Here is a 25,929-nt window from a genome sequence, read left to right on the forward strand (position 1 = left end):
TATACTATTGATGCATTGAATCTTTCCAACATGCTGACGTCTGACTATGACAAATATATATAAAAAATGCAAAGTCATAAATACAAAATTGCACAGGCCCTAAAAATATGTTGGGAGTGAAACATGTGTGATGTACATAATGTACATTATACAGAACCCAGGGATCACATGTCACATGTGTGCCCAAGAAGAGCAGGAATAAGAAGAAAAGAATAGAGGTGGAAAAGGATGGAGAGGGTTCCATAGAACAGCTGCCTCTATGGGCACACATTGTAATACAGTGTTGTTATGCAAATATGCATGCACACGTATGCGAAAACACAAATAAAGTTATATACAACTGGAGAGTGAATCAAACAATATGAATGTCCCATGCAGATGCAAAGTCAGAATATCAAATACATGTTTTGTGTAGTTGAAATGGGAAGAAAGCCAGCCAGTATCTGCATACACTCAACAAATGAACTAAAAGAGAAATGGCAAAAAAGAAGGCAAGAAACAGAAAAAAAAAGGATATAGTTTTTGAACATTGTTGAAGGTATGGACGGATGCATAATTTTGAACTTCACATAGAAGTGCATTACAAGATGTCGTCAACTATTTGAAATATGTTCTTTCCTTTTGTGCTTTTATGTTCCTTCTGTTATATTCTTTACATTAAAATGTCTTACATTGCAATAGTGGGCAAAACAGGACACAATTTTTATTTTAGTGGTAAACTGAAATTCATAAATAGAGCAAATTTACGTACATAGAATGTTGGTAGGCTTATAGTAGATTTCAGAAATTCCTAGGTTTAAAGACAACATTTTGGATCTTTGAAATTTCACATGATTTCATTTTCGCAAAACATTGATATTGTTGGAAACCGCAGGTGAGATTATAACTATTTGTGAAAAAAAAAAACCTGTATCCCACTTTAATGAGAAATAACGTTATCATTGCTCAGGTAGGCCTGCTATGATTCTACAATAAGGACGTCCTTATCATTTATCATCATTTTATCTTTTTGTTCATCAAGTGAAATAGTGAAGAGTATAATTTCTAGTGCTAGACTTGTGAGGACAAGAAGACCAGATCATCACCATCATTATTATTGTTATCATCACATCTATTATATTACTACCATGGCTGGCGCAGCCGTGGGGGCCGTGGGGGCGTGGGGGCCGTGGGGGCTCGGGCCCCCACACTTTCTGTGCACCATACAAAGGAATACATAATGTGTCATCACTTTGGGCCCCCACACTTTTCTTAACCCGGAAGTACGAAGTGGCGCTAAAATAGAAATAGATAGGGATCTTGAAGTATGGTGGCGGTAAGGTTATGTTTTTTCTCTGAAGACCCTTTTTTTTTTTTTTTTTTTTTTTTTTTTTTGCCTGTCATCTGAAGAAACCCGGAAGTGGACGGTGCTTGTTAGCTCATGAAACCCGGAAGTGGGCCCCCACACTTTTGAAAACACTTACTACTGCCTTGCATCATGAACATATCATTATTATCACCACCTCACCTAATTCGAATAGAACTTCTACCGTCATGGGCAGGTGATTAATATCATCAAAAGCATTCGATAAGACATGGAATTGTAGAAACTTTTCCACCTCATGTTAATATATAGCATGTGTTGATTTCACTTTATGTTTTCAATAATATAGTTTCCGTGAACATGCGTCGTGTTTCACCTTAACAAGTAATTGAGTGATACCCAGTAAATGAATGTTGATAACGTCGCGGATTCCTACATCAATCGAGCAACAATAAATACCAGTTTAGTCCACTCATGTGCCACTAAATATGGAAATCCTGAACACAGTAAAAAACTCGATGACGTCGCCAAACTTTGAACCAGTTTCTATGTTGACATTCTGCACAAGTATTACGCAACAACTGGAGGTGTGACGGAGGCTTGTATTCTCTGTTTACTGCCATAATTTCAGCGGTTCAGTGGTTCACGTGTATGCCCGCGCCCATATACTTTAGTACGTCGGAAGCGCACGGTCGCTATATTCATTGTCCAGCAAGCTGCACAACGAGTTCGTGCACCGCAGTTCATACGTTGTATATCATCGCATAGACCGCTAGATTCCTTCTCATCCAACTGCATCATTCGTTGTGTGCGCTTGAGTTCTGTGGTCGATCTTCGCTAGCTTCGATCATCATCCGTAGCTCGTGTAGTGTAGCGGTGTGGATCAACAATGGCGAGAAACATGCAAAGATACGTCAAAGGACTTACACAAGTGATAAGGCACTCGTTATCGCCATCATCTATGGCAGCTGCATCATCAGGCCGTGTATGGTGTAAACCATTTTCTTCCTCCACGCTGAGCGATGTTGGTATCCTTGGCGTTCCCATAAACAAGGGCCAGGTAGGTGTCTAATATCTTTTCTGTGTCCACGTAGATTCTAGGCTTATAAGCAGGTTAATGATAACGTTGCTTATCGGGAGATGATGAGATAGGTAGGTGAGTCTGTCATGGAACAGTTCATTTGAGTTTAATAGTAATTCAGTTCGGGAAACCCACTCACAAGGGGGGCCCCTCCTTATAAGTAACCCGTCCCCCTTATAAGTAACCCCGTCCCCCTTATAAGTAACCCCCGGGGCACCCCTTATAAGGAGTCTCCACGCTTTTTTGCAATGCAACACGAAAATGAAAGGACTGCGGCAATTCGCTTGATTATGTCCATGAAGCTTCACAAGTTTCCTAGTTACGAAATTTGAGCAAAATCGGTTTGAGGCATCATATCTAAAATCATGGATTTAAATGCGATGTCAAACGACCCATGCGAATGCTGAAATGCTTGAAATGAGCTGCACTGAACAACTTGCTGAATGCGGGAGCTGTTGGAAATTTCAAGCTTCATCGGCGAAACTTGCAAGTTTCAACTTAAAATTTTTGTTTAGGGACGACTTCAACTGGACAACCCTATGGGAATGTATCCTTTTGTATATATGCATACCAATTGCAAAGGTAGGTGGTTGACTATTTCGTTACTTTTGTTATTTTTCCTTCATTTAAAGCCACCTGAATGAACGAAAGTCTCCGTACTCAGTCGCCACGTCTGCACTCAAGCATTGCCGCGCCGCCGCGCCTGGCGACACTCACGCCAGTAATCGCTCGCATTTCAGCATTCGCATGGGTCGTTTGACATCGCATTTAAATCCATGATTTTAGATATGATGCCTCATCGCATTTAAATCCATGATTTTAGATATGATGCCTCAAACCGATTTTGCTCAAATTTCGTGAGTAACTAGGAAACTTGTGAAGCTTTATGGACATAATCAAGCGAATTGCCGCAGTCCTTTCATTTTCGCGTTGCATTGCAAAAAAGCGTGGAGACTTCTTATAAGGGGTGCCCCGGGGGTTACTTATAAGGGGGACGGGGTTACTTATAAGGGGGACGGGTTACTTATAAGGAGGGGCCACCCTTGTGAGTGGGTTTCCCGAACTGAATTGCATCATTACAGTGATATACAGTGGGTACAGGAACTACCATTTAACAAGTTAGTTAGACAACAAGTAACGTTAGTGTCAATATTTACTATCATAATGGTAATGGCAATGCTAGACTAGACTAACATTGTGTTAGAACCTAGTGGGATGGGGGGTTGGGTGTCCAGACACTTAAAAAGACTCTTGCGTACTGACTTGCTTATTTCACTTTGAATACGCATTTACGCACAGCTCCTCACTGACAAACAACTGTTTACATAGGCGCGTCATTGTCAAACCAGACGCACTTTACAGTACGCGTCCGGTCCCACAACCTGTCCGCACACCCAATGACTGGGTATACTAGTAGCCTAACAGTTAGATTTTATGTTACTTGTACCTGTTAAATCTGTAAGTAGGCCCTAACGTTAGATCTGGTGAGATGTATGCCTTTGAAGAAACGGAAGGCATTGCCGTGCACATTCTGTAGCTCGCTCTTTAACACATCGTCATCGAAGACGAACTGATTTATAGTATAACATGCATTTCCCATTCACCCAAGCCTGAGAATACTCTGGACTAGTCTTCACAATGGGTTACTGTACAACCATATGTGTGCAGACACTATGGTGTCGTGATAGCTGCATCATCTGAACTAACCCTGACGCGGGGCGCGGTTAACCAGTAACTTCGTACTTGTTGGGGTCACTGGTGCGGTTACATCTGCACTGACCATGACAGAGCGTCACAAGTGCTATTCGCATAGTCTTATGATAGTCATAATTTACTCCCTACACAATAATCCAATGTCATGTGTTTTGCTGGTTGCGACCTCACCAATTCATGGATGACAATATCTACGAAGAGATATTACGTACAGTAAACGGAGGAAGAAGAAGAACAACAACAACCAGGGAATGAGAATATGCAGTATGTACATGTAGATCTATCTATATCACTTGAATAGATCAAGATATTAAAGTGCACATACAGCTGTATAGACCCCCTATCTTGTGCAGAGACCATGTTACGTAGGTCACTAGCTACAGTGTAGTAGTAGTATTGTGAATCAACTGTGCTAGATGTTTCCCATCACTGTTATGAACCAGAGATAGTGTACAATCTATGGGAATGTCCCATCCCCTGGCCTTTCTAGACTACTTTTTCCCCCTGGATGTTATTGAGCATGCTCACCTAGACACCAGCAAACTGGTGGCAGAAAATGTCCATCATAGGGTGATAGCAGCAAGTTGTTGAAACATGGACAGCTGTCCTAAAGGGCTTTATTACTAGGGTCATCCCCTCTGTAAAACAGAATGTAAAAACAGAAGTTCTCTTTCAAACTTAATGTATGCTTCAGAATATCAACTACTACAAGAGCTCTCATCTGGATGTACATGTAATAGAACCTGTGTTATAGGTCCAGGTGTTCTGATTTATAACTGATTCACAGAAATACAATTGTACGTCAATAGTTCATGTTGTTCCAAACGATTGTCATATGAACCTCTGCATACATGTACAATGTATTTTGGGCTTCATACTGAAGATTAAAAAATCTTAAAGGCTATTTGTGCGAATGCTCTGGCTCGTTTACAACATGTACACATAGCTTGGTTGCTGCTTTCCCTTGTTTTAGTGTTTCCCCGAAAAATTGAATGTATTCTTTTACAACCTCTCACCCACCCCCGAATTCCCCTCCTCCTACTTACTATATTAAAGTAGGCTGCCTACAATCAAATTCCAGGAAATGCAGTCATGTAGTCTGTGTCAGGAAACCACAGCGTGTGAGAGTTGATTAGCCCTTTTTTTTTTTTTTTTGAGGGGGGGGGGGGGCGCTTGGGTTCTTTTAACGTGTTTTATATCAATGTAATCTTTTTGCTCAATAGGGTAGTTTCATAATGTTTCTGGTTCGTGAATGTACTTTTCAGTTGATCTGTGTAATTGACAATTCCTTCAACTTTAACATGCCTTGTAGCTGTTGTGGATCTTACTGTATGAATGTTTTACGTTAACCATAGTCCGGACCAGTTTGCAGTCATCATTTGCTGCTAGATAAACATAGATAATGCCTGATTTCATTCTGTCAAATTTCGATCCAATACTCAAACACACAGGACAAGGATGGCGTTGTCTATGGGCCAACAGTGATCAGAGATGCCGGGCTGGTGAATCAAATTCAAGGTTTAGGTAAGCATACACATTGATTTTACATGAAAATGTACTTGAATGTTTCAAACTCATCCATAAATGTAGAAAACCTGGGCAATATTGCATTTGTTTGTTTGTTTGTTTGTTTGTTTGTTTGTTTGTTTGTTTGTTTTTACCTAGTGACTTTCTGAACCTAATTACAAATTTGCCAATATCACAGTGAAACTGAAATATATGTCTAAACACTAGAGGATGATTGCAATTGTATGTAAATATGAAGAAATGATACATTGTACCATGCTGATATTATTTCTTTTTCAACAACTTCAGTGAGGTTAATAGCTTCTCCTGCAGAAAACTTTGTATGGCTGTGCTTGTAATGATTTGCTTTTTACAATATTAATGCTGTATTCTACCCTGTATAACAGGTACATTGTACAATGTACATGTACACTGTATATATTCGTACTTGAATCCTAGTGTGGGGCAACAGAGTTATCCCTTTTTCCCCCCAGATATTGCTTCTTCTAAACTTCTAAACCATGCTCCAAGCACCATTGATAATATTGGTTGATGTAATAGTACTAACACCGATGTTGTTTTACTATAGCAAGGCAAATATATTTCATGTCTTTTGTCTTTTTTTTTTTTTTACTGCAGTCTTTATGATTGGGTATCAAATGAAATGATATAAAATGAGAAGGTACTAATCACTGAATAATGGCTAAAAGGGTCATTCTCCTACCATACCTTCCGCAAGTATTTGATCATAAAAATGGGTTACGGGTCAACACAATTGGCTTTGAGTTTAAGAGCAGAGATCAGTGAACTTCATTTAAGCATGATAAGCCAATTCGTAATTAGCTCATGTGCACATTGGTGCAATGACCTTTCTTTTTTCTCATTTGGTTAGGAACTTCACTTGTTTTCAAAACAACATACATTGTAATGCGTACCGGTAAGCTTGCCCGGCGTAACAATTAATTAAATGGAATTCGTGTTGATAATTGCATAGCGAGACCAAGTGATTCAAACAACCCTCGAGGGAAGCATCCATTTCGTTCAAAGTGGAACTACGTGTACGAACTGGCTTATTGAAGGACCATCAAATGTAGGGCTTTCACGAGGGTTCAAGAGCATCAGGATAGACAATACGCTGCAGTTGAATGGCTGTAACTTGTGACAAGCAGTGCAACCTGGAACAAGTGGCAAAGAAAGCCATCACCTTTGATGCAATTTTTCATGCCTACATGAGCTTGCTTCCATTGTGCGTTTCCATTGTATCCATGCAGGAAGAACAGTCGTCGACCATGGAGACCTTGTCTTTCCCGCCCACGACAATGAGACGGAAACAGTCAATTGTGTCAAGAACGCTGCCTTCTTGGGAAAGGCTCTCAAAAAAGTAAGGAATTGGTTAAAGCAGTGCAACTGCATGCTGATATGCGTGTATAATTCCCCTTATCCGGGCAGTTACCCTGGCTAAATACTGGTTAGAGATAAGGTTAGAGTAAAGATTAGGGTTAGAGTTAGGTTTAGGGTTATCAGTTTGGGTTAGGATTAGGTTCAGGATTAGGATTAGGGTTAGGGTTAGGGTCGGGGGAAGGGTCTGAGGTAAGGGGTAATTGCCCTTGACCCATTATTCCCTTATCATCACTTATGTGGCCAAAAGAATATCTAAATACAAACGGGATGAGCTATGTATTTTATGGTAATTTTCCACGATTTTTCTTCAAGTGACATATTTGGATCTGCCAGCAAAAAGCCTCCAAAACAAAGCTTCTGTCAACAACATAATCTGTCTGTTGATCATATCATACTGATATGAATAACAGAAGATAATGGAATGCGCCTTCCCTAAACTGAGCATAACTTGCGTGTTTCCATTGATGATGATGCCCTTTGTATAATATTGAGAACATGGTTGATTTCACAAGCGAAGAATGTTGTCTCTAGATCATATACTGCATAGTAGTGCAGAAACTTACACTCCAGGTTGAACCAAAGTGACGACTTATTGGGAAACTTGGGATGTTGGAGGTGGTTTAAATTATGCAGTAGTGTATGCTAATACATTGTAATTATGTGTTATAAGTCATAGACAGTGCACAGGGAAAACGGTACTGTAAAAGAGGATATCTTCGCATGACTAATTTTTCGCGCTTGGCCGAGTCGGAAGAGTTTCGCGTGTTTTTAATTCCGTGGAATCAAGACATCACGCACAGGCGCTAGGCACATATGGCAAGCAAAAATCAGGGGCGGATCCAGGGAGGACCGCAACCGGCGCATGCCCCCCCCCCCCTTTATTTTTTGTTGAAACAAAAAAAAAGAAAAAGAAAAAAATGGGGGGAGGGGTGCGAGCGCCCCCCCTTTAATTTTGTAAACGCGCCCCCTCTTTATGGAATTCCTGGATCCGCCCCTGAAAATATTCGCATGCTTTTATTTTCGCGCGAGTTTCTGGTTGCGCGAAAAGCGCGAAAATTTGAACACCGCGAAAATTTCCACTTTTGCAGTATGCTTCTGTGAGAGGCAAGAGAATGAGTGTGTGTGTATGTTTCTGCACAATGTTTGTTTTTTGAAGCTTTTGATCACGTTATCTATGGTAATATCATCGAGATAGAGATAGCAGATGGATTTTTTCTTTGTTGTGTGTTCATCGAATTTTGCTCATGTACCGGTACCAAATAGCGTATTTGTATGCAAAGTGACCAGCCCAACTACACTCTGTCACATTGAGAATTGGAGTAGCCCTTTGGAAATAAATGTGTACTTAACATGCACTTAGGTCTCCTGTTGCCTCCTATTGATTGTATTTTTATGTCATCGTTATGACATACTTTTGCATACGGATATATGTACTGTCAATAAGTGTACTCCGAAATATATTAATACATGTGTACCTCAATGTTACAATTTGCCAGATCTCCGATGGCGTGGAGAAAATTACCAGGGAGGATCAGCTGTGTGTCACCCTGGGGGGTGACCATGGCATCACAATAGGCTCCCTCCATGGCCACACCCGCTCCAGACCGGACCTCTGCGTGCTGTGGATCGACGCCCACGCCGACATCAACGTGCCGCAGACGTCCCCCTCGATGCACATCCACGGCATGGTGCTGTCCTTCGTTTGCCACGAGTTGCGCCACTACATCCCGCGGCTGCCGAACTTTGAGTGGCTGGATACGTGCATATCGTGTCAAGATATTGCCTACATCGGTCTTCGTGATTTGGATAGTGGTGAACGGTAAGCACAGGAGGAAAAAAAATTTGAAGTTTATTAAGTCTCATTTATTTTACCCAACTGCAGTAATATGCTGCCTAGAGTTGTCCAATTCAAGCATTTCCAATTATATTATGCACTATGCTAGAATTATGCTATGAATAGGAAAGACAGACTTCAAATACTCTAGGTATTTGCAAGTCATTGTATCATTTCTGTTTAGTATCCTGACAACCATAACATAAGCTTCATGAGTAGCAAGACTGAAGAAATTCTTTCTCTTAGCAAGAGATTACTATAAAAGAGATAAAATGAAGTTTGAGGGATTTTTTTTTTCTGGTAGAATTTCTTTCCTTTTTTCATGCAGAATATCAAAAATCTCTGACAGACATTAATCCATTTTTGTATTAATTAAGTCTGCCCCCTCTGCTTTTCTATATTATTGTTCAAGAATTTGAAAAAAAAAAACCCAGAAGGCTCTGAAAGTTTGTGTTAGAATAGACAGAATAGATCTATGCTAAAGCTCTTTTTAAGCTACAAACATTTTTAGCACTATCAGGTTCACTTTGTCATTCTTTTTTTGGTAGGCAGCTTTAGTTGCAACTGATTGACAAATTGCCCTACATCGACGTAAATAAGCACTGAATTGATCAGAGTCTTCTAGTAGCCATGATAAAAAATTCATGGGCGTACATACTCGAGCAGGATTTGAACCTACGACCTCCTGATCACCGGACAGGCGTCATCTCCACTAGACCACCGAGCTTTCGCCCGAAAGCAAGTGTTGGTTCTAATCCTTATAGCATGCAGTGGGTACTGCTTTGTTATTCAAATTCATGATTTTCTTCCGTCGAGATGTTTTCATTGCAACTGATTGACAAATTGCCCTACATCGACGTAAATAAGCAAATCATGAATTTGAATAAGGCAGCTTTAGTTTGATATACACACAAATTACTCAAAAATTACTCCTGGCTAACAGGCATATGATAGCTTCTGTACAAAGTCTGAGGAGATTTGATAGTCTCGGATGGAACGAGTTATGATACATTCTGACTATCACGACATCTCTGTTTATCCTTTCATACCATTTGTGATGTAGACACATCATTGAGAAGTATGGAATCAACATATTCTCGATCCACGACGTCCAGAAATATGGCATATCAGAGGTGTTTGCCAGAGCAATGGAACGCATAAACCCAAAGTGAGTATACTATGTCCTGCCCATATAGGGATTAAATGATGAGTTCAGTTGATTACAAAGATCAACTGAAAAGTTCATTCACGAACCAGAAACATTATGAATCTCCCCTATTGAGCAGCAATGGTTCTTAATGGAGTGTTTGTTTGTTTGGTTTTTTTTTTCATAACATGATGTTTTTGTGAGTGGCAGCGTTACACATCACATCGCTGTGTCAGATCCTCGAAGACTAGAAGTTGAGTCGGGAATACAGTAGATCTTCCTTCTTTGTCAATTCAGAATGAAGCTTAGGTGTGCTGTGTAGCCCTTTCATCTCATATCAGATTTACAACTCTGCTCACATTATCGATTCATTGAACATGTATTATGTTACTGGGAATTCATTCGGATGTGTCATCTACTGTTATGTTGTAAAATAAGCTGCATTTTGCACTGCGTCTTGCACTTTTTCTTTGGCTGTTTCTCTATTTGTCCATTCTGTGTATGGAATGTGCTGCCCTTAATTACATGCACAATAGATGCATATATGATTGATAAATTAGATTTTATTACATAGAAGCCAAAGGTCAAAAAGTGGTTGAAAAAATGCATGAGGGCTAAATATGTGTGTATATTGCATACTCCATTAATTTATGAAAGTATAGTTAGAACATTAGGTTCTTCATGCAAGATTTCATGGTTTCCAAGCAGAATCATGCACTATAGTAAACTGTAGCAAATGCCATCTGATGTCAGTTCAGCCTATCTCACATCCTCTAATACTCTGTACATGATTCAGTCATGGACTGCCATATTACCATGGACTACCTGCATGTACTCAATGCCAGTGACAACTTGAGATGGTGAGAGGGTAAATGGAATCCATTCAAATATTAGTATACAATTATCTCTTTTGCCTTGAGGGTATCTGGTTTAATATCTGGTTAAAACTATTTTCAGATACCTTTCACCAGAAACTGGAAATCAGGCAGAGAATTTTTGTTTTATATTTTGGATTTTAAAAGAAAATTAATAAAAAGAAATGCGAAAAAAAAAGAATGACAGCTTACCTTTCATTTTGTTCTATTGCTATCTGGCCAGCGGCCACAGAGCTAGTGATCTGGAATTGAAAAATGTAGTAGTAGTGATGCTGCAAAATTCTAGAGTTACCCATTGATGGCAGGCCTTCAAGGTCTTGTCTGGCTGCTGAATACTCATATTGAAGAATTGATTGTTCATCACAAGTATAGCTTTGACATTATTTCTCAAATAGTATACCATGGGATGTCAAACATGCCAACATTCTGAAATGGTCAAAAATACAATAATCATGAAAGCCCTTTCAACCTACAGTGTACCACATGAGGATGATGATGTCTATTTGTGATTCTACACTCTTCAACATGCCTGTACATAGTGCATGTTTGGTTGTCCAGCATTGTTGGAATAGACCTGACCTTCAATGTGAGGCCAAGTAAAAAAAAGAAAGGATTTCGTTGTCTGTTTTGTTGTTGTTGTCGTTTTGTAGGAAAACACAGATAGGGGAGGTGTGTACTTTGTAATATCTTACTGTTTTTTCAAGGGTCTTTGTAATGAGAATTGTGTCTCTTTTTCAGTATTGCTGTGAAAGGCAACGAGGGAGGACTTAAATATTTACTTTATCCAATTTATCAAATGATACCACTTTGATAGATGTGTTATGAGAGACCCAGTGGCAGGTGTATTCCTGGTCTTCACACTGTGTACTTTGAACCATTATTAAATTTATGAATGTTATATGCATCATATTACAACCAAATACCAAGGTTTTAATACCTTGTTTTTCTGTTCTCATGCAAACACACACAAAGGTATATATTTTGTGGCTGTGGGGAATTCACTCTCTTCGCATATTTTAGGATAGATAGGCCTATGTGCCATTATCATGGACCAGACTGGACCAGTTCCCATGCTATATGATGCAGCAGAGCAGTGATTTTGAATTCTGTGAAGTGTTGCTCAATCAGGGTATTTCTACACTTAGTGGTGAATGTTTGTTATGTAGACTGACCAAAATGCGAGTTTCGTTCAGTCATGTAACATACATTCACCACTAAGTCTAGAATGGGACAACTATGTAATACATTGTTCAATATAATTTAAGAGCTGTTATTATCTGCTACTTAATGTCATGTCATTTAGTTAGTAACTTTAGCAACAAATTTTCAATTAATAATTACATGTCTGTATTATTTGACCATTATAATAGTTAGTATGTATACAAATTGTAGATGTCAGTCCGGCAATATGTGAATGTACGTTCCCCTCAAAAGTTTCATTTTGGCATAAATCTTAACAGATTGCTTGTTTGTAACAATTTGGGGGCAACGTCCCAAATAGTAAGTATCAAAAAATTGATTTTTCAACTCAAAAAGGATATGGATAGAGACATGAAACATGAATTTAGATATTTTCATTGGTTTTGTAATTGATAAGATGTAGTAAAGAAAACAATGTGCTGATCAAAATCGAATGTGCACAAGGACAAAAGAACTCTGCTTTTACTTTGCCTTATGTTTGTTTGTATACGATGTTTGCTTTTAATTTTTTACCATTATTATTATCGTCATTTATTATTATTATTGTTTTTTGTTACTTATTTATGTATATATATATATATATATATATATATATATATATATATATTCATTTATTTATTTAGCTGTTTATTTATTCATTCATTTATACATGTATACATATCTGTTTATTTATTTTAGTATTTATTTGCCCATCTTGATATTTACAGAGGAACCAGACCAGTACATCTCAGTTTTGACATTGATTCCATGGATCCAGGGGTCACAGCCAGCACAGGAACTCCAGGTAATATTATAGAGCCGAGGGGGCCTCCCAGGGCCCCCCTCCAGATTTCGACCGTCAACCGCGCGATCGCGACGAAATTTGGCACACACATTGCCTATGATGTAATCTAAACTACCATGAAGTTAATTTTTTTGAAAATTATCATTTTTGCTAAATTATGCTAATTTATGCATAATGATGCATGAAATCAGACAATTTGGTATGAATCACTAAATAAAGCTCAAAACAGGCACATTTTTTGTGTAAATATTCTTTTTAGTGTCCTTAGCAAATGTAAGAGAAAAAAATTGTGCAATCAGAAAAAGTTCTTAAGTATCTTATTGTTTTTTGAATTTCTTATGTATTTCTCTGTTTTTTCGACTTTATGTTTTTCATTGTTTTTTCTATGAAATTTGTCCGCGACATTCTTCCAAACAAGAAAATATATTAGGAATTGATTTTAATCAATAAAACCCCAAGATAATCATGCTTTTATGAAATTTGCCTGTAAACACAGTTTGCATTGAAATTTTACACGAATTCATGTTTTTGAGCAATTTTTGGTCTGACATGCACGTACATATTTATGCGCAACTTTGAAACCACGCGCCCGGGCATCACAAATTTGGTATCAAAAGTTGCGGGAGACTCGAAAGAAAGAAGTCATGAAACGTCACGGCGATATCTTTTCGCGATAGCGATACATCGCGCTAAACGTCGAGGGGGGGCCTCGGAGGCCCCCCCGGCCTAGTTAGGATTAAGAAAGGGGAAGGGGGGAGATAACCCCCCCAAAAAAATACCATTGAAAGAAACCTGACAAAGTTGTGTTGTTATAGTGCTCTGTATGGTTATGGTTCCCCCTTGACAATACTTTTTATCTACCTTTAGTGCCTTTGAACACACAAATGCATATTTACTCTGCTCTTCAGGATATTTACTCGACGAACAATATTCTGATGGCAAGTAATCCTGGCAGGAATAAGAGACCATTACAAATGTGGCCCAGATTATTGACATTTTATTTGCTATTATAATCTGATGTAAATAAGATACTAGGATGTTTATGAAGCACATCACATGCTAATCATTGGGTTTATGGACAAGGCAAACCATTTTTTTTTTCAACATCAGTATATACTTATCTGTAAGTGTAAGATTTCTAGTGCATTAAAAGAAAGAAAAAAAAACACATTCAAGTCCTGGGGTGTCAACACAAGATTTGATTTCGATTCTCAGTATCGCCAATACCAAGGTGTCGTGTGCAGAGTAGGGTTTTAGATGCATTATTGGATGCTCAGGGGACAAACTTGGCCCAGTTTTGGCTTCATATACACTTAGGTCACATTCTGTCCTTATCCAAGGGTATTTTTTGTTTAAGATTTCTGTGCTTTCTATCATGTGACCAACGCATTGAAGCCTTGTAGTAGTGAACCATGACTCTACTGATGGCAAATAAGTAAAATTTAGAAACTTTCAGCTTTTTTAAAGCTGAATTATAGCCAACGAAAAAGGAAATGGAAAAGCAGACAAATGACTCCATTGAATCGTATGAGACTGCGACACATGCAAGACAACTGGAGGCGACAATGACACAGAGGATTCCCATAGTGCATCTGTAACAGGGCTCTTCATCGTGCACTGAAGTTTTTTTGCGCATTGGCAATACAGGGAATTGAAATTTCTTGTTACTCTTATGTTTAGAATTTTGGTGGAGATAGTGTGGTAAAACTTTCTCTTTTTTTTTAATATAATAATAGTGCCATATATCATAAAATATATCAAAAATATCATATTGTTTCAGTGTGTTTTTCAGACAGATGGAAAAGTCTTGTTAGTTAGTTTGTTTGTATTTCATATGAAATTTTTAATTTTTCATGGAATTCAACTCTCACACTAGGAATGTGCAGGAATATTCTAAATGAGGAAGAGAGGTTTGTGCTAAAACCATGTGTGTCACCTCAAACCTTTCTTCCAGATAAGTGTGTTTATCTCTTTAATTTTTATGCATTTTGGGAGTATGTGTGTTTTTCTGTCCCCACTACTTAACCTTTTTTTTTGGATGTACCATATCTTACATCAAATTTCTTTTCCACTTCCCCATCCCTCTTCACCCCCCCCACCCATCACTTATTGTAAATTAAGAAGCATTCACGGCACAACATTTCCCAAATTTGAGCCAGCAGCCTTTTTCACAGCATGAAACATAATGAGTACAGTGCACTCCCCTTATAACAAACACAGTTATAACGAAATTCCGGCTACAACGAAGTAAAATTTAGCCTGAAACATTATCCGCTTAATGTATTTTTATTGTTTTGTCTGTTTGGTTATAAAGAAATTCCGAGGACTTAGTCCACTGTATCCTTGTGTAGACCCAAGCTTTTTCGTGCATATTACCTTCACAAAGCTTGGATCCTCGCAAAATTCGCAAAGGTTCCATGCACAAGAAAAATTCTGGTTTTAAAGTGTCTCTCTCTTCCTCTTTTTCTGTTGCAGTCCTTGGAGGCCTAACGTACAGGGAAGGCATATACATTGCAGAGGAGATTGCTGAAACTGGTATGATTCACTTTGTTGACGATGACATTTCAAGGATGAAAATGGCTTTAATTAGAATCTGCTGTCACAGCATTCAACTGCACTATGCATACTGGCCTTGCCAACATAATTAGTTCACGTTCACCTCACCAATTTTTATTATCTTCTTGCAGCAAGCCATTAAAATTAGTGATGTGCATGACGATCATGACACTGTCCAACCTGTTCAATCATTCAAACTTATACAATGTACGCCCACAGACATGCACATCAACCTCTATATCTATACCGGGAGGGCAATTGCACCCATCCCTGAAGGAGAACACTGAATTTCACTTTAGTTGGCATTGGTTTAGGCAAGTTGATGGTTTATCGGTGAAGATTACATTATTTGCAGATTCCCCGTCAAGCAGGGATGATAAGAGCTCGCATTATGAAATGTTCACTGGTTTCAGAGATCGGTGGCCACTGCCAGTTTAGGTACTTACAGGTTAAGGCTTACTTTTGACTCTATTAATTTTTCCTCATGAGATTTTAGCCACACGGAGTGTAAAATACAAATTGAAATTCCAATCTTATGACAGTCATGTGACAAATTCAAATCATGTGATGCATCTCAATCATGTGACAGTCATGTGACAAATGCCAATCATGTACTTGGGCACCCTCATAGCTACCAGCTTGTGTGTTTGCTCAGCCAGTCATGTTCAGTATTGTATCAGTCTGTTGCTAGGTATGAAATTGAGGCACATGTATTTCCTACTTTAACTTGTTTGTGTCCTGTATCACAGTACAAAAGTTAATTCAGGTCTAACATCCATGGTGTTGATAGTACCATGTCCATAAATAGACCACTATAATTTTCTAGCATCCAATATCTAAGCACATTTTGCCATTTCTCAAGCATATGTGACCCGCTACAACAAAAGGATCCGAAAGTCGTGGGAAGACAATTTTCTGAAAATGACATGATATTATTCCCTTGCTCTTCCACTTTAATTTCATATATAATACGACTCATGAAAGTACTCTTTTGCAGAGATATTGATGATTTCATTAGCGCATATCGAGTGGTGTAGGAAATCAGCGTTTCAAGAAAACCGCCTTCAAAGTTTTCCTTCCGACGCGATGATGATCAAGGGGAGGCAAGACAGTTTTCACCGCTTGACAATAGGAGGTATGCTCTTAGCGACCTCCACGATGTTCATCCAAGCTTAGCCCCAGCGGTCTACGCAGGACCAATCAATAACCAGGATGCCACGCACTAACCAATAAGATCACTCTTTCATTGCTAGGGGCGGAGTCTAGCTGCGGCGCGAAATCCAAATCTTCCATCACGTTTCTGTTCCGTTGAAAGTCGGAAAATCATGGTCCAGAAAAACGCTATTTTCTTGCCTTTTCTTTGACCATTTAGCTTTGAAATTTCGGCAGCTGATAGACGATACATTAGACTACAAAATTATGCAAAAAACAGAAAACCTATAGTTTTGACCGATTTTGATGATCTGACTTCAAACTCGATTTTCTTGGCTCAGCCATCAGCGACTTTAGGATCCTTTTGTTGTAGCGAGTCACATATGCACAGAAGTAATTAGCTTGTCAGGATGGACATTTTGGCTGGCCCCTGCAAGTTATATTTATTTGAAAAACGGAGACAGTCTACTATTGAAATATCACTGCATGAATTATAGTGGCACTACTGCTCACACATTGTTCTATATGATAAGGCAGCCCCTATTGACTCAATTTCTGCATTAGTGAATGCTAAAAAAAATGAAAGAAAAAAAAAATGGGATAAAAATGGTACATATCGTCCCATGAATGAAATATAATAATTATGATTTTACCCTTATGGTAAATAATAGCAGTTGTGATAATCATGATATCAAATGGCTCTTTTTAAGGGATGCTAGAATTTATTTCTGACGTAACCAGGGAATGTTTTGTGTTAAATTGAAGATGATATGTCAAATCATGGATTTTTTTTTTTACATTCTTGCCAGGCCTCCTGAGCTCGATGGACTTAGTGGAGGTCAACCCACAGCTGGGCAGCCAGAGCCAGCAGGAGTCTACCATCAATGCCGCCGTCGACGTCATCCTCGCCGCGCTGGGCAAGCGAAAGCAGGGCAACTGCCCGGCCGACTTCGAGATTCCCATACCGTGGAAGGAGGAAGACAGGCTGGAGGCCAAGGCTGCGTCACTGGCGGAACGGGAGCGGCTGAGGAGAGAGACCAATGTTCGTGGGTGACGTCTTTCACCCTTCCTCGCCTCTCACATTTGTATTGTGGATTATCTTCCTAGTGTTGAGAACAAATGGGAACTGGAGGGAAATGGGAACTAAAACTGGAGGGGTTTTTCGGGAGGTGGGGAATTGGCATTTTCAGAGTATGAGTGTGATTTTCATTAGTTCGAGATAGAAAGTGAAGGAAAGAGAGAGAGAGAAGAGGAGAGAGAGAAAGAACTCGGGTGAAATTGGAAAAGAAAAAGAATTCAGTCTGTTTTGATTTATGTTCCAAAAACTGTACATGCTTGATATGCTTTTTATAGACAGCAAAGTGTATGTGTATGAGTGTGAATGGCATTACTAGTTTAAGGCTTTGTGAGACAGAGAGAGAAGTTGAAAGTCTTGTTATCATTTGTATTTTTTTTTGGGGGGGGGGGGTTGGGGTGACAATTTTTCCCCCCACTGGGATATTTACTTTTCAATATCAAACATACATTCATCGGAACAGGTAATATATTGTGATATTTCAAACAAAGCACTTTGAAAAGACGGGCAATGAACTGTTGCGACTCAGAAGATCATTACATACGTATCAAGAAAACAGGTGTCTAAATAAACACCATTTTGTCTGAAACATGTGCAGCTTATGATTATTTCTAGCAATAGATTTTTCATTGTTATAATGATTATTCCCTAATGCTATCTGTACTTAAATTACAAGGAGGTATTACTCTTTGTGTTTTAAAGCCCTTGATTGACTTTCTTATAAGCCTATTAACACAATTAGATGCCGAATATTGCTGATACCAATGAAACCAAAATTATTTATTTTGCTGATACCAATGAAACCATATGATTTATTTTCCGTCATAAATGTTATTTCTAAACCTGTTATAGTATTCATTGCTTCAGCTTTTTTCTCTTTTTTTTTGACAATTATATTTAGAGCTAGACACTTTACATTGTATGCTGTGTTCATTGTTGACCTATGTAACTGTCACTTCAAGTTAACAGCAAGAGTGACTGAAATTTAATCAGATGGTCACAAATGGAGAGACATACAACTAGGTTCTCACATGACTTCTAACTTGTCAATATGTTGAGGACGGGAAAAGTGCCAAATAAGTTTAATTAGGTTAATAATGAATTTGATATTTACTGACATAGCTGACAGTTTACCTCTTGTTTGTATTCAAAGTCTTGTTGGATTTATAGTGCAGTTTGTTTCTGGATGATGTCTTCTTCCCCACTCTTTTTTGGTTTTGTTTTGTGTTTTAAATTTAGATTTTTTTTTCATTTTGTTTGTGTGTTTGTTTGTTTGCGGAGGGGGTAGGGGAGGGAGATGGGGAGGGGCTGTTTAGAAAAGATGACTGCTGTATAGTGGTGGGCACTGTAGCATGCAGGATTGACCCAATCATATCTCTTTATTGAAAGGAGTGTCAGAAAGAATTTCTTATAGTCTTGGCGTGTTCGTTTAAAGTTAGTATACTGTTGAGCAACATGTTGTAATGCCATCAGCACTTACTACATTGGGAAATTTTACCCAGTGGTTTCAATTTAGAAAGCTTTTCATCACTGGCGTACACTTGTTAGGGATATAGCAATTCTTGCCGGTATTCACTTCTCTCTTGCTTACTTTCTGAACTAGGATTTGCAAGATATACGAAAGTTTTCGTAGTGATATGTCCATTACTTCATCTGTCCTGTGCACAAGTTTTGTAGATTATGTAGAGCAGTGAAAATAGATAGAGATAGATTGATAGAGAGATGGAGAGAGGCAGAGAGAGTGGGAGAGAGAGAGAGAGAATTGGAAAATGACTAGAATCTGCAGCTGGGAATAGAAACCAAAATGGTGTTCATCATCAAAGATTGCTTTGATCAGTCTGCGAAAGATGGAATATTGGTACATATATACATATCCGTGACCTCACTGAAAATAAGTTTGGTATCACATCTAGATTGCATACAATGCTGTGTTATACTGCAAGCATTTCCTCGCACATTTTTTCCCCCTCATCATCATATTGACAGTTTTATTGGTTTTGCCCTAGCTACTCATCATCTTGCGGCATTTGTGTAATTATTTTGACCTCACTGCTGCACAGGAGTACAATTTTGTAGGTCTGCCATGAGAAATGTGCCTGCTAATTGTTCCAATGCATTTCATATTCTGTGTACAGTAATTGAAGGCAGTTTCATAGTTTGTAGAGAAAATGTTTATTGCTGTTTGTGACTCCCCTCCCCTTCCCCTACCCTCCCACCCCCTCCCCCCCCCCCGACTTCATAATATAAGATAGTTCTGTGATCACCTGTTTCAATAATCTTTACCCAGGGTAGCCCCATCAGTTGTTTATGCACTGTTATTCTTCGGAGCCCTGCAACAGAAAAACAAAGTGCAACAATTGATTCAAAATACACAAAGTAACAAATCAAGAACATCCTGTTGTACGTAACAGTAACAAAACCATGGCATTGCTGTGTGTATAGTGCAAAATAAGTCCTTGATGAGAAAACACAAAATCATTTGAAATAAGAGGATACCCTTTACACAATATAGGGATATCAAAACGACCAAAGTCGACTCCAAGATATATATATATATATATTGTTTTACAAATGTTTTAAGGGAGATGGTATTTTGGGCTGTTTAGCTTTATCAGCTTTCTTAAACACTCCAGGCCCAATTACTCACCAGGAGCTGTCTTTCAAGGGATAGAAAAGTTGACACAAATTTGTCAAAGGGGAAGTGTGTGTGAAAAGGCATCCCTTGATATATTTGTACCTGCCTGGATATTTCAACACCAAAATCAGAAATGCCATCTCTGCATTGTAGATGGAAGCCTTTTGGGAGGGTGTGGTCAGCAATATTTTGTACCTGTATCACTTTCTAGGTTGAACATAATTTCTCTGCACAGAATCGAAGGGATCATCATCAAGGTGAAATCTGTTCCTCCGTGTCATTTTTCATTTCTTAAAAAAAAAAGAAAACAAAGTAAAGTGTCAAACTCAACAATGAATAACCACTGTGGAAATAGATGAATTGTTCATATCTAATAATTCCCGTTCTATTCCTTCCCTCCTTTTTTTTCCCCTTTTTTATTGTTTTCTTTTGCTATTGTTAATGCCATCAATCATACCCTGAACGGGTGTGATGAGAGGGGAAATTGACAGTAGTAGCCTCTATTTAGATTGTTTTTGTTTTTTTGTTTTTTTTCATGGCTGACAGATGTAGAACCTTGATTTCACTCACTTAATGTCACAACAGGTTGATGTATCAACACCTGTGCACTTTAATTGAATATATTTGGGTGTTTTGGGTGGTGTTTTTCTTATGACTTTTTGTCTATATATGCACTGTGTGCATTCACACACACTGGAAATTTGTGTGTGTGTGTGTGTGTGTGTGTGTATGTGTCTGTGTGTTTGTGTGTGTCTGTATGTCTGTCCATCTGTGTGAAGGATGTGAGAATTGGTGTTATGAACAATACACATATTCTGTGGAGTCATGTTTGCTCTGAAATTTCAAATAAGATCAAATGATTCAGTTCCCCCTTCTTATTGCAGTACCAATTGGATTAGTATGTGTTCAAGAGATAAAGACAATATATATATATATATATACTTGTATATATATCTTACAGGTGTGTTGCCTAGTTGATTCTGGGGAAAAGAATTGTTTGGACTTCATGAAAACTAATTATGGTGCAGCTTTCGTGCAGTTTAACTGTGATATACAACATGATGTGTATATAGATATAGAACATATACATGTATTTTTTTTTCTTACAGTACATGCAATGCATGAATTGCTCGTACATTGATAGCCATTTCAGAATCAGTATTGAAGTGGCCAAGATTCATATTAAGTGTTTGTTATGTCCAGGTACATACAACAATACAAAGACATGTAAGCTCTCAAACTTGTAGCAGTTGACCCTTGCAAGTAGCCTTAATGAAGAGGTCACGTCCCTGTGAGAAAATGCCTTTTTTGACGGTCACTCTCCACGCGAGGTTTGCTCTGATTTTGCAGTCATCCCACAGTGACAAGAATGTAATCATTCCTCAATGTTGAGAATGTGATTCATCCCTCAATGTTGAGAATGTGATCATCCCTCAATGTTGAGAATGTGATCATCCCTCAATGTTGAGAATGTGATCATCCCTCAATGTTGAGAATGTGATCATCCCTCAATGTTGAGAATGTGATCATCCCTCAATGTTGAGAATGTAATCATCCCTCAATGTTGAGAATGTGATCATCCCTCAATGTTGAGAATGTGATCATCCCTCAATGTTGAGAATGTAATCATCCCTCGATGTTGAGAATGTGATTCATCCCTCGATGTTGAGAATGTGATCATCCCTCAATGTTGAGAATGTAATCATCCCTCGATGTTGAGAATGTGATCATCCCTCGATGTTGAGAATGTGATCATCCCTCGATGTTGAGAATGTGATCATCCCTCGATGTTGAGAATGTGGCCATCCCTTGGTGTTGAGAATGTAATCATCCCTCGGTGTTGAGAATGTGATCATCCCTCGATTTTGAGAATGTGGTGAACCTTTGATGTTGAGAATGTGATCATCCCTCGATGTTGAGAATGTGGTCAACCTTTGATGTTGAGAATGTGGCCATCCATTGGGATTGAGAATGTGGCCATGTACATTTGTACTGCTTGTTGAAGTTTGTGGAAAATAATGATTGATGCTGAGTTAACAATACTCCTGTACAGATTTGGCCATGAAATTGTAAAGTAACTACATTGTATACAGTTTGATTTAAATCAACAACACACAATTAAATTTGTTCAGCTGAACTTTCTTGTGAAATTCACAGAGAACAGTTGAACAGACGTAATTACGTGTTGTTATCACACTGTGTGGATGAATCAAAATCTACATCCCTATTTTGATTTGAAATTTTTATTCATATGTTTATGTATTCAAAGATCATGTGTAAGTGCAAATTTTACGCAAATTTACAGAAATGGGCTGTCAAATATGCTTGCGGTGATTTGTGCAAGTACTGTAAGTCATGTAGCCAGAATTCATTCATGTAACTTGCCAGTCGAGGGCTTAAATGTGGTGTCTCACAGCTTCTTTGTGCTTCCTGAAATTATGCTTTAAAAAAAAAAAATGTATACAACTGACGTTCAATGATATCTCCTGTTACAAAATATATGATCACTGAGTTTGATATTTTTGCGATTTCTCGATTTCAAGACTGAATGTTATACAGTAATATATTACTTTCTTGTTCTTATTTGTGGAGTTTGGGGCTGCCTTGTGGAAATATGTTCTGTGAATTCCAGAAATTTCTGTTCAACATTTATCCATGGAGCACTTGCTTTTCTTTTTTATCACATAATGGGCTGTTCTGAAGATTGTAACTGAAATCTGTGAAGGCTGTGGTCCGTGCTGAATATAAAGTCAGTGGCATCAATTAACCATGTAATTATCATCCCGATCATATGAGCAGCTTTGTTTGAGAGTATTCATCACCATTTTATTTCCTGTAATTAAAGTACACGTATTTATTAGATGTGTGTCAAAGTACATGTATTCTGTCTTCCTTGCAGGGTGACTTATGAACCTTTTTTTATAGCATGTTGTAGAATGCGGAACACTTAATATATTGACACTACACACCTACTATCTTTTTTTTTTTCATTATCATTATTATTGCATATTGTTGATCATGCTTTTTGCTAATGCTTCTTCATGTACTTGTATTTCGTTACCGAGATGTTGATGTATAGCCATAGGCCTACCTTTTAACATACAACGCACAAAAATACACATGGTAAACAGGTGAATATGGAGAGAGTTTGATGTGGTAAATTCTAGATATTATTTGAAGATGCACGTTTACCTTTTGTTTTCATCGTCCCTAATGATTTTATGAGGGGTGCAGGCTTCCTCTTTCCCAGAGTGTACCAGATAATGGTAATATATTTCCAAACTCCCTGAAATACCTTTACTGTTACTGCGTCAACTCTCTAACGAAGGATGCAGCGCTAGCGGGCAGCCTACTTTGATCTCTCGTATTATATTCCACTGCACTGACCATGACAGTAGTAGAGTCATGGTATTTGCCACAAAGTTCTCATAGGCCAAGATTGTTGGAATTGTAAAGTGACACCACGTGGGCGCCGAACGTAATGTCTCGCCGCTGGCTGAAAACAGCGCCAATAATTTTACAGAAGAGAATGGCCTGGCATTGCCTGGCAAAGAAATACCGGCAGCCTTCGTTATCAATACTGACGTCATTATCGATATCCTGTACCAGGTGTTTTGCATTTTATAGAGTTTTAGTAGGCATCATTGTATGATGCTTTCGCGAGGCATTCAAAGCGCTGTAATCGTAATCATGATTACACAGTAGTGATATGTGTATGATAACAATGATAATAATCATATTAACAATTTTAATAATAATATTTTTACTCCTACCACTACTACTGCTACTATTACTGCTACTAACGATGATAATGATATTATTGATGATGAGGAGGAGGATTATGGGGATAATGATAATAATAATTCATGAATGACGCCCTCTCATTTTCTTTGTAACCGCATTGGTGTATCCCACAGGGAAGATTTATGGAGCTGATGTCACCGTTTTTCATAAGAACTTTGCAATAATTGGTCAACCTTGCGTTACGTATTTTGTCAGCATTAGGCCTTCTTCAAATGATTGTTGATGAATATGGAAATGAGGAATTGTCCAAAATGTTATGACTTTGTTACGTGTCGCTGTAATGAGGCTAATTGAGGCAGAGATATCAATAAACTCGTGCAAGTGAGAAAGTTTATGTACACGATACGCAAGATGTTTTTATTGTCACTTCATGTGTATGTGTTCAACGTGAAGGGAGCACATCACTGTGTGTGTTTGTGTGCATGTGCGTGTGTGAGTGCGCCCGCAAATGCGTATGTGTATTTAGAAGGTTCAAAAGATTGCATGGGGAGGGATATGGACTTGCTAGCTTTGCTTTTGATAAACATAGATTCCCATTGTAATTATATTTATTCTTTTGAATATCGTTTTGATGTATTTTTACTCTCTTTCTTGTGGCAACAGTATGAATAATCAAAGAGTGTGGTTTTTTTTTCATATTTGCTTATTGCTACCTTACGTTAATGATCACATTTTGTTATTTTATTACTGTGAATGTAATATAGACAGTGTATCGTATTTTGCTATTGTTTTATGTATTAGTTGAATAGAACTCTCTGATAAACAGCCTTACCTGGCTGATCGAGGGCATTTTATCCCGTGATGAAATAAGATAGAACAAACAAACAAACTTGATTTAAAAAAATGCTTGGCAAAAAGTGCGTGAGTATAATGTGTGTGTATGAAATGTGTTGCGATTTTTTTAAAGTGTAATAATGCCGTGTCTAACGTATGTGATACGATGTACATGTATTTGTGCGTATTTCATGTGAGTGTTTTAGATTTACCAATATGGAATCTATTGGCATTTAGACCGTGTAAACACAGAATGGGGTCAGCAATGAAAATGGTGGAACAGTGACGATTCCAACATTAACAACAAAATGTCCTGCGGACGTTTCCAGTACATGACTTGTATGTTAGTGCCAAGGAGCTTCAGTATAACAAGAGCCCTCTCTCGAGTAGCATAGGTCAAGTTTCTGACTGAAGGCGTTTTGATGAAATGTATAATGATAATGACGATGATAATGACGAACAGCATTATATAGTGCCATTTACTCGCCGAACATTTACAGGCGCTCAGCTCCCACAATATGTGACCAGCTTCGACATCCAAGAGGATCCGAAACCCTTTTTCTTACTTTTTTTCTTCTCTTTAGTAGACTTGTTGAAACTGATTGATTTGATGTATTTCTTTATGTTATCGATTATCGGTTTATGATAACTATTGAAGCTTATCAACAACTGTAAAAATTTTTCTTTTTACCTTCCTTCTCAATCAATCTCTCTCTCTCTCTCTCTCTCTCTCTCTCTCTCTCTCATGGACACACACACTCACACACACACACACACACTCACACACTCACATACATACATACATACATACATACATACACAACATTCACTCTTTTAAATGTAAAAAAAAAATCCAGTCCATAGTATGTCCAACTTGACTGTACTGAAGACACGACATGGAAATCAAATGAATGTAGCATGTCAGAAACTCATCAAATCGGATTTAAAAATAGTCAGACATATACGAATGAAAAGTTGTGGAATTTTAAGGCTTCACATGCACGTTTTCATCGAGACAATGATGTTGCCTGCGACCGCATAAGTGAGGTGACATTGACATTCATACATGCATAAAAATGAAAGCGCTGC

At 38.3% G+C, this 25,929-nt stretch overlaps 1 protein-coding gene across 1 annotated transcript; it reads left to right on the forward strand.

Annotated features, from left to right (window-relative positions):
• The first annotated feature begins 2,125 nt into the window (after positions 1 to 2,125).
• On the forward strand, positions 2,126 to 17,819 carry LOC139717185 (arginase, hepatic-like). Its single transcript, XM_071628688.1, has 8 exons — positions 2,126 to 2,363; positions 5,549 to 5,621; positions 6,875 to 6,984; positions 8,501 to 8,823; positions 9,902 to 10,006; positions 12,768 to 12,844; positions 15,320 to 15,379; positions 17,362 to 17,819. Exons 1-8 carry the CDS (start codon positions 2,193 to 2,195, stop codon positions 17,604 to 17,606), a joined length of 1,164 nt encoding a protein of 387 aa, XP_071484789.1. The 5' UTR covers positions 2,126 to 2,192; the 3' UTR covers positions 17,607 to 17,819.
• The last annotated feature ends 8,110 nt before the right edge of the window (positions 17,820 to 25,929 follow it).

This window comes from Diadema antillarum, unplaced genomic scaffold (assembly GCF_040938485.1).
Source record: "Diadema antillarum isolate AM-2024a unplaced genomic scaffold, OU_Dant_1.0 scf00000007, whole genome shotgun sequence".
Classification (NCBI taxonomy): Eukaryota; Metazoa; Echinodermata; class Echinoidea; order Diadematoida; family Diadematidae; genus Diadema; species Diadema antillarum.

Bases quoted from the DNA above. Each gene is read 5' to 3' on its own strand.
- LOC139717185 (XM_071628688.1), top strand. From the start codon at position 2,193: ATGGCGAGAAACATGCAAAGATACGTCAAAGGACTTACACAAGTGATA. The intron at 5,622-6,874 runs GTAAGCATACAC...GTATCCATGCAG, and splicing joins GAATCAAATTCAAGGTTTAG to GAAGAACAGTCGTCGACCAT. The intron at 6,985-8,500 runs GTAAGGAATTGG...ACAATTTGCCAG, and splicing joins TGGGAAAGGCTCTCAAAAAA to ATCTCCGATGGCGTGGAGAA.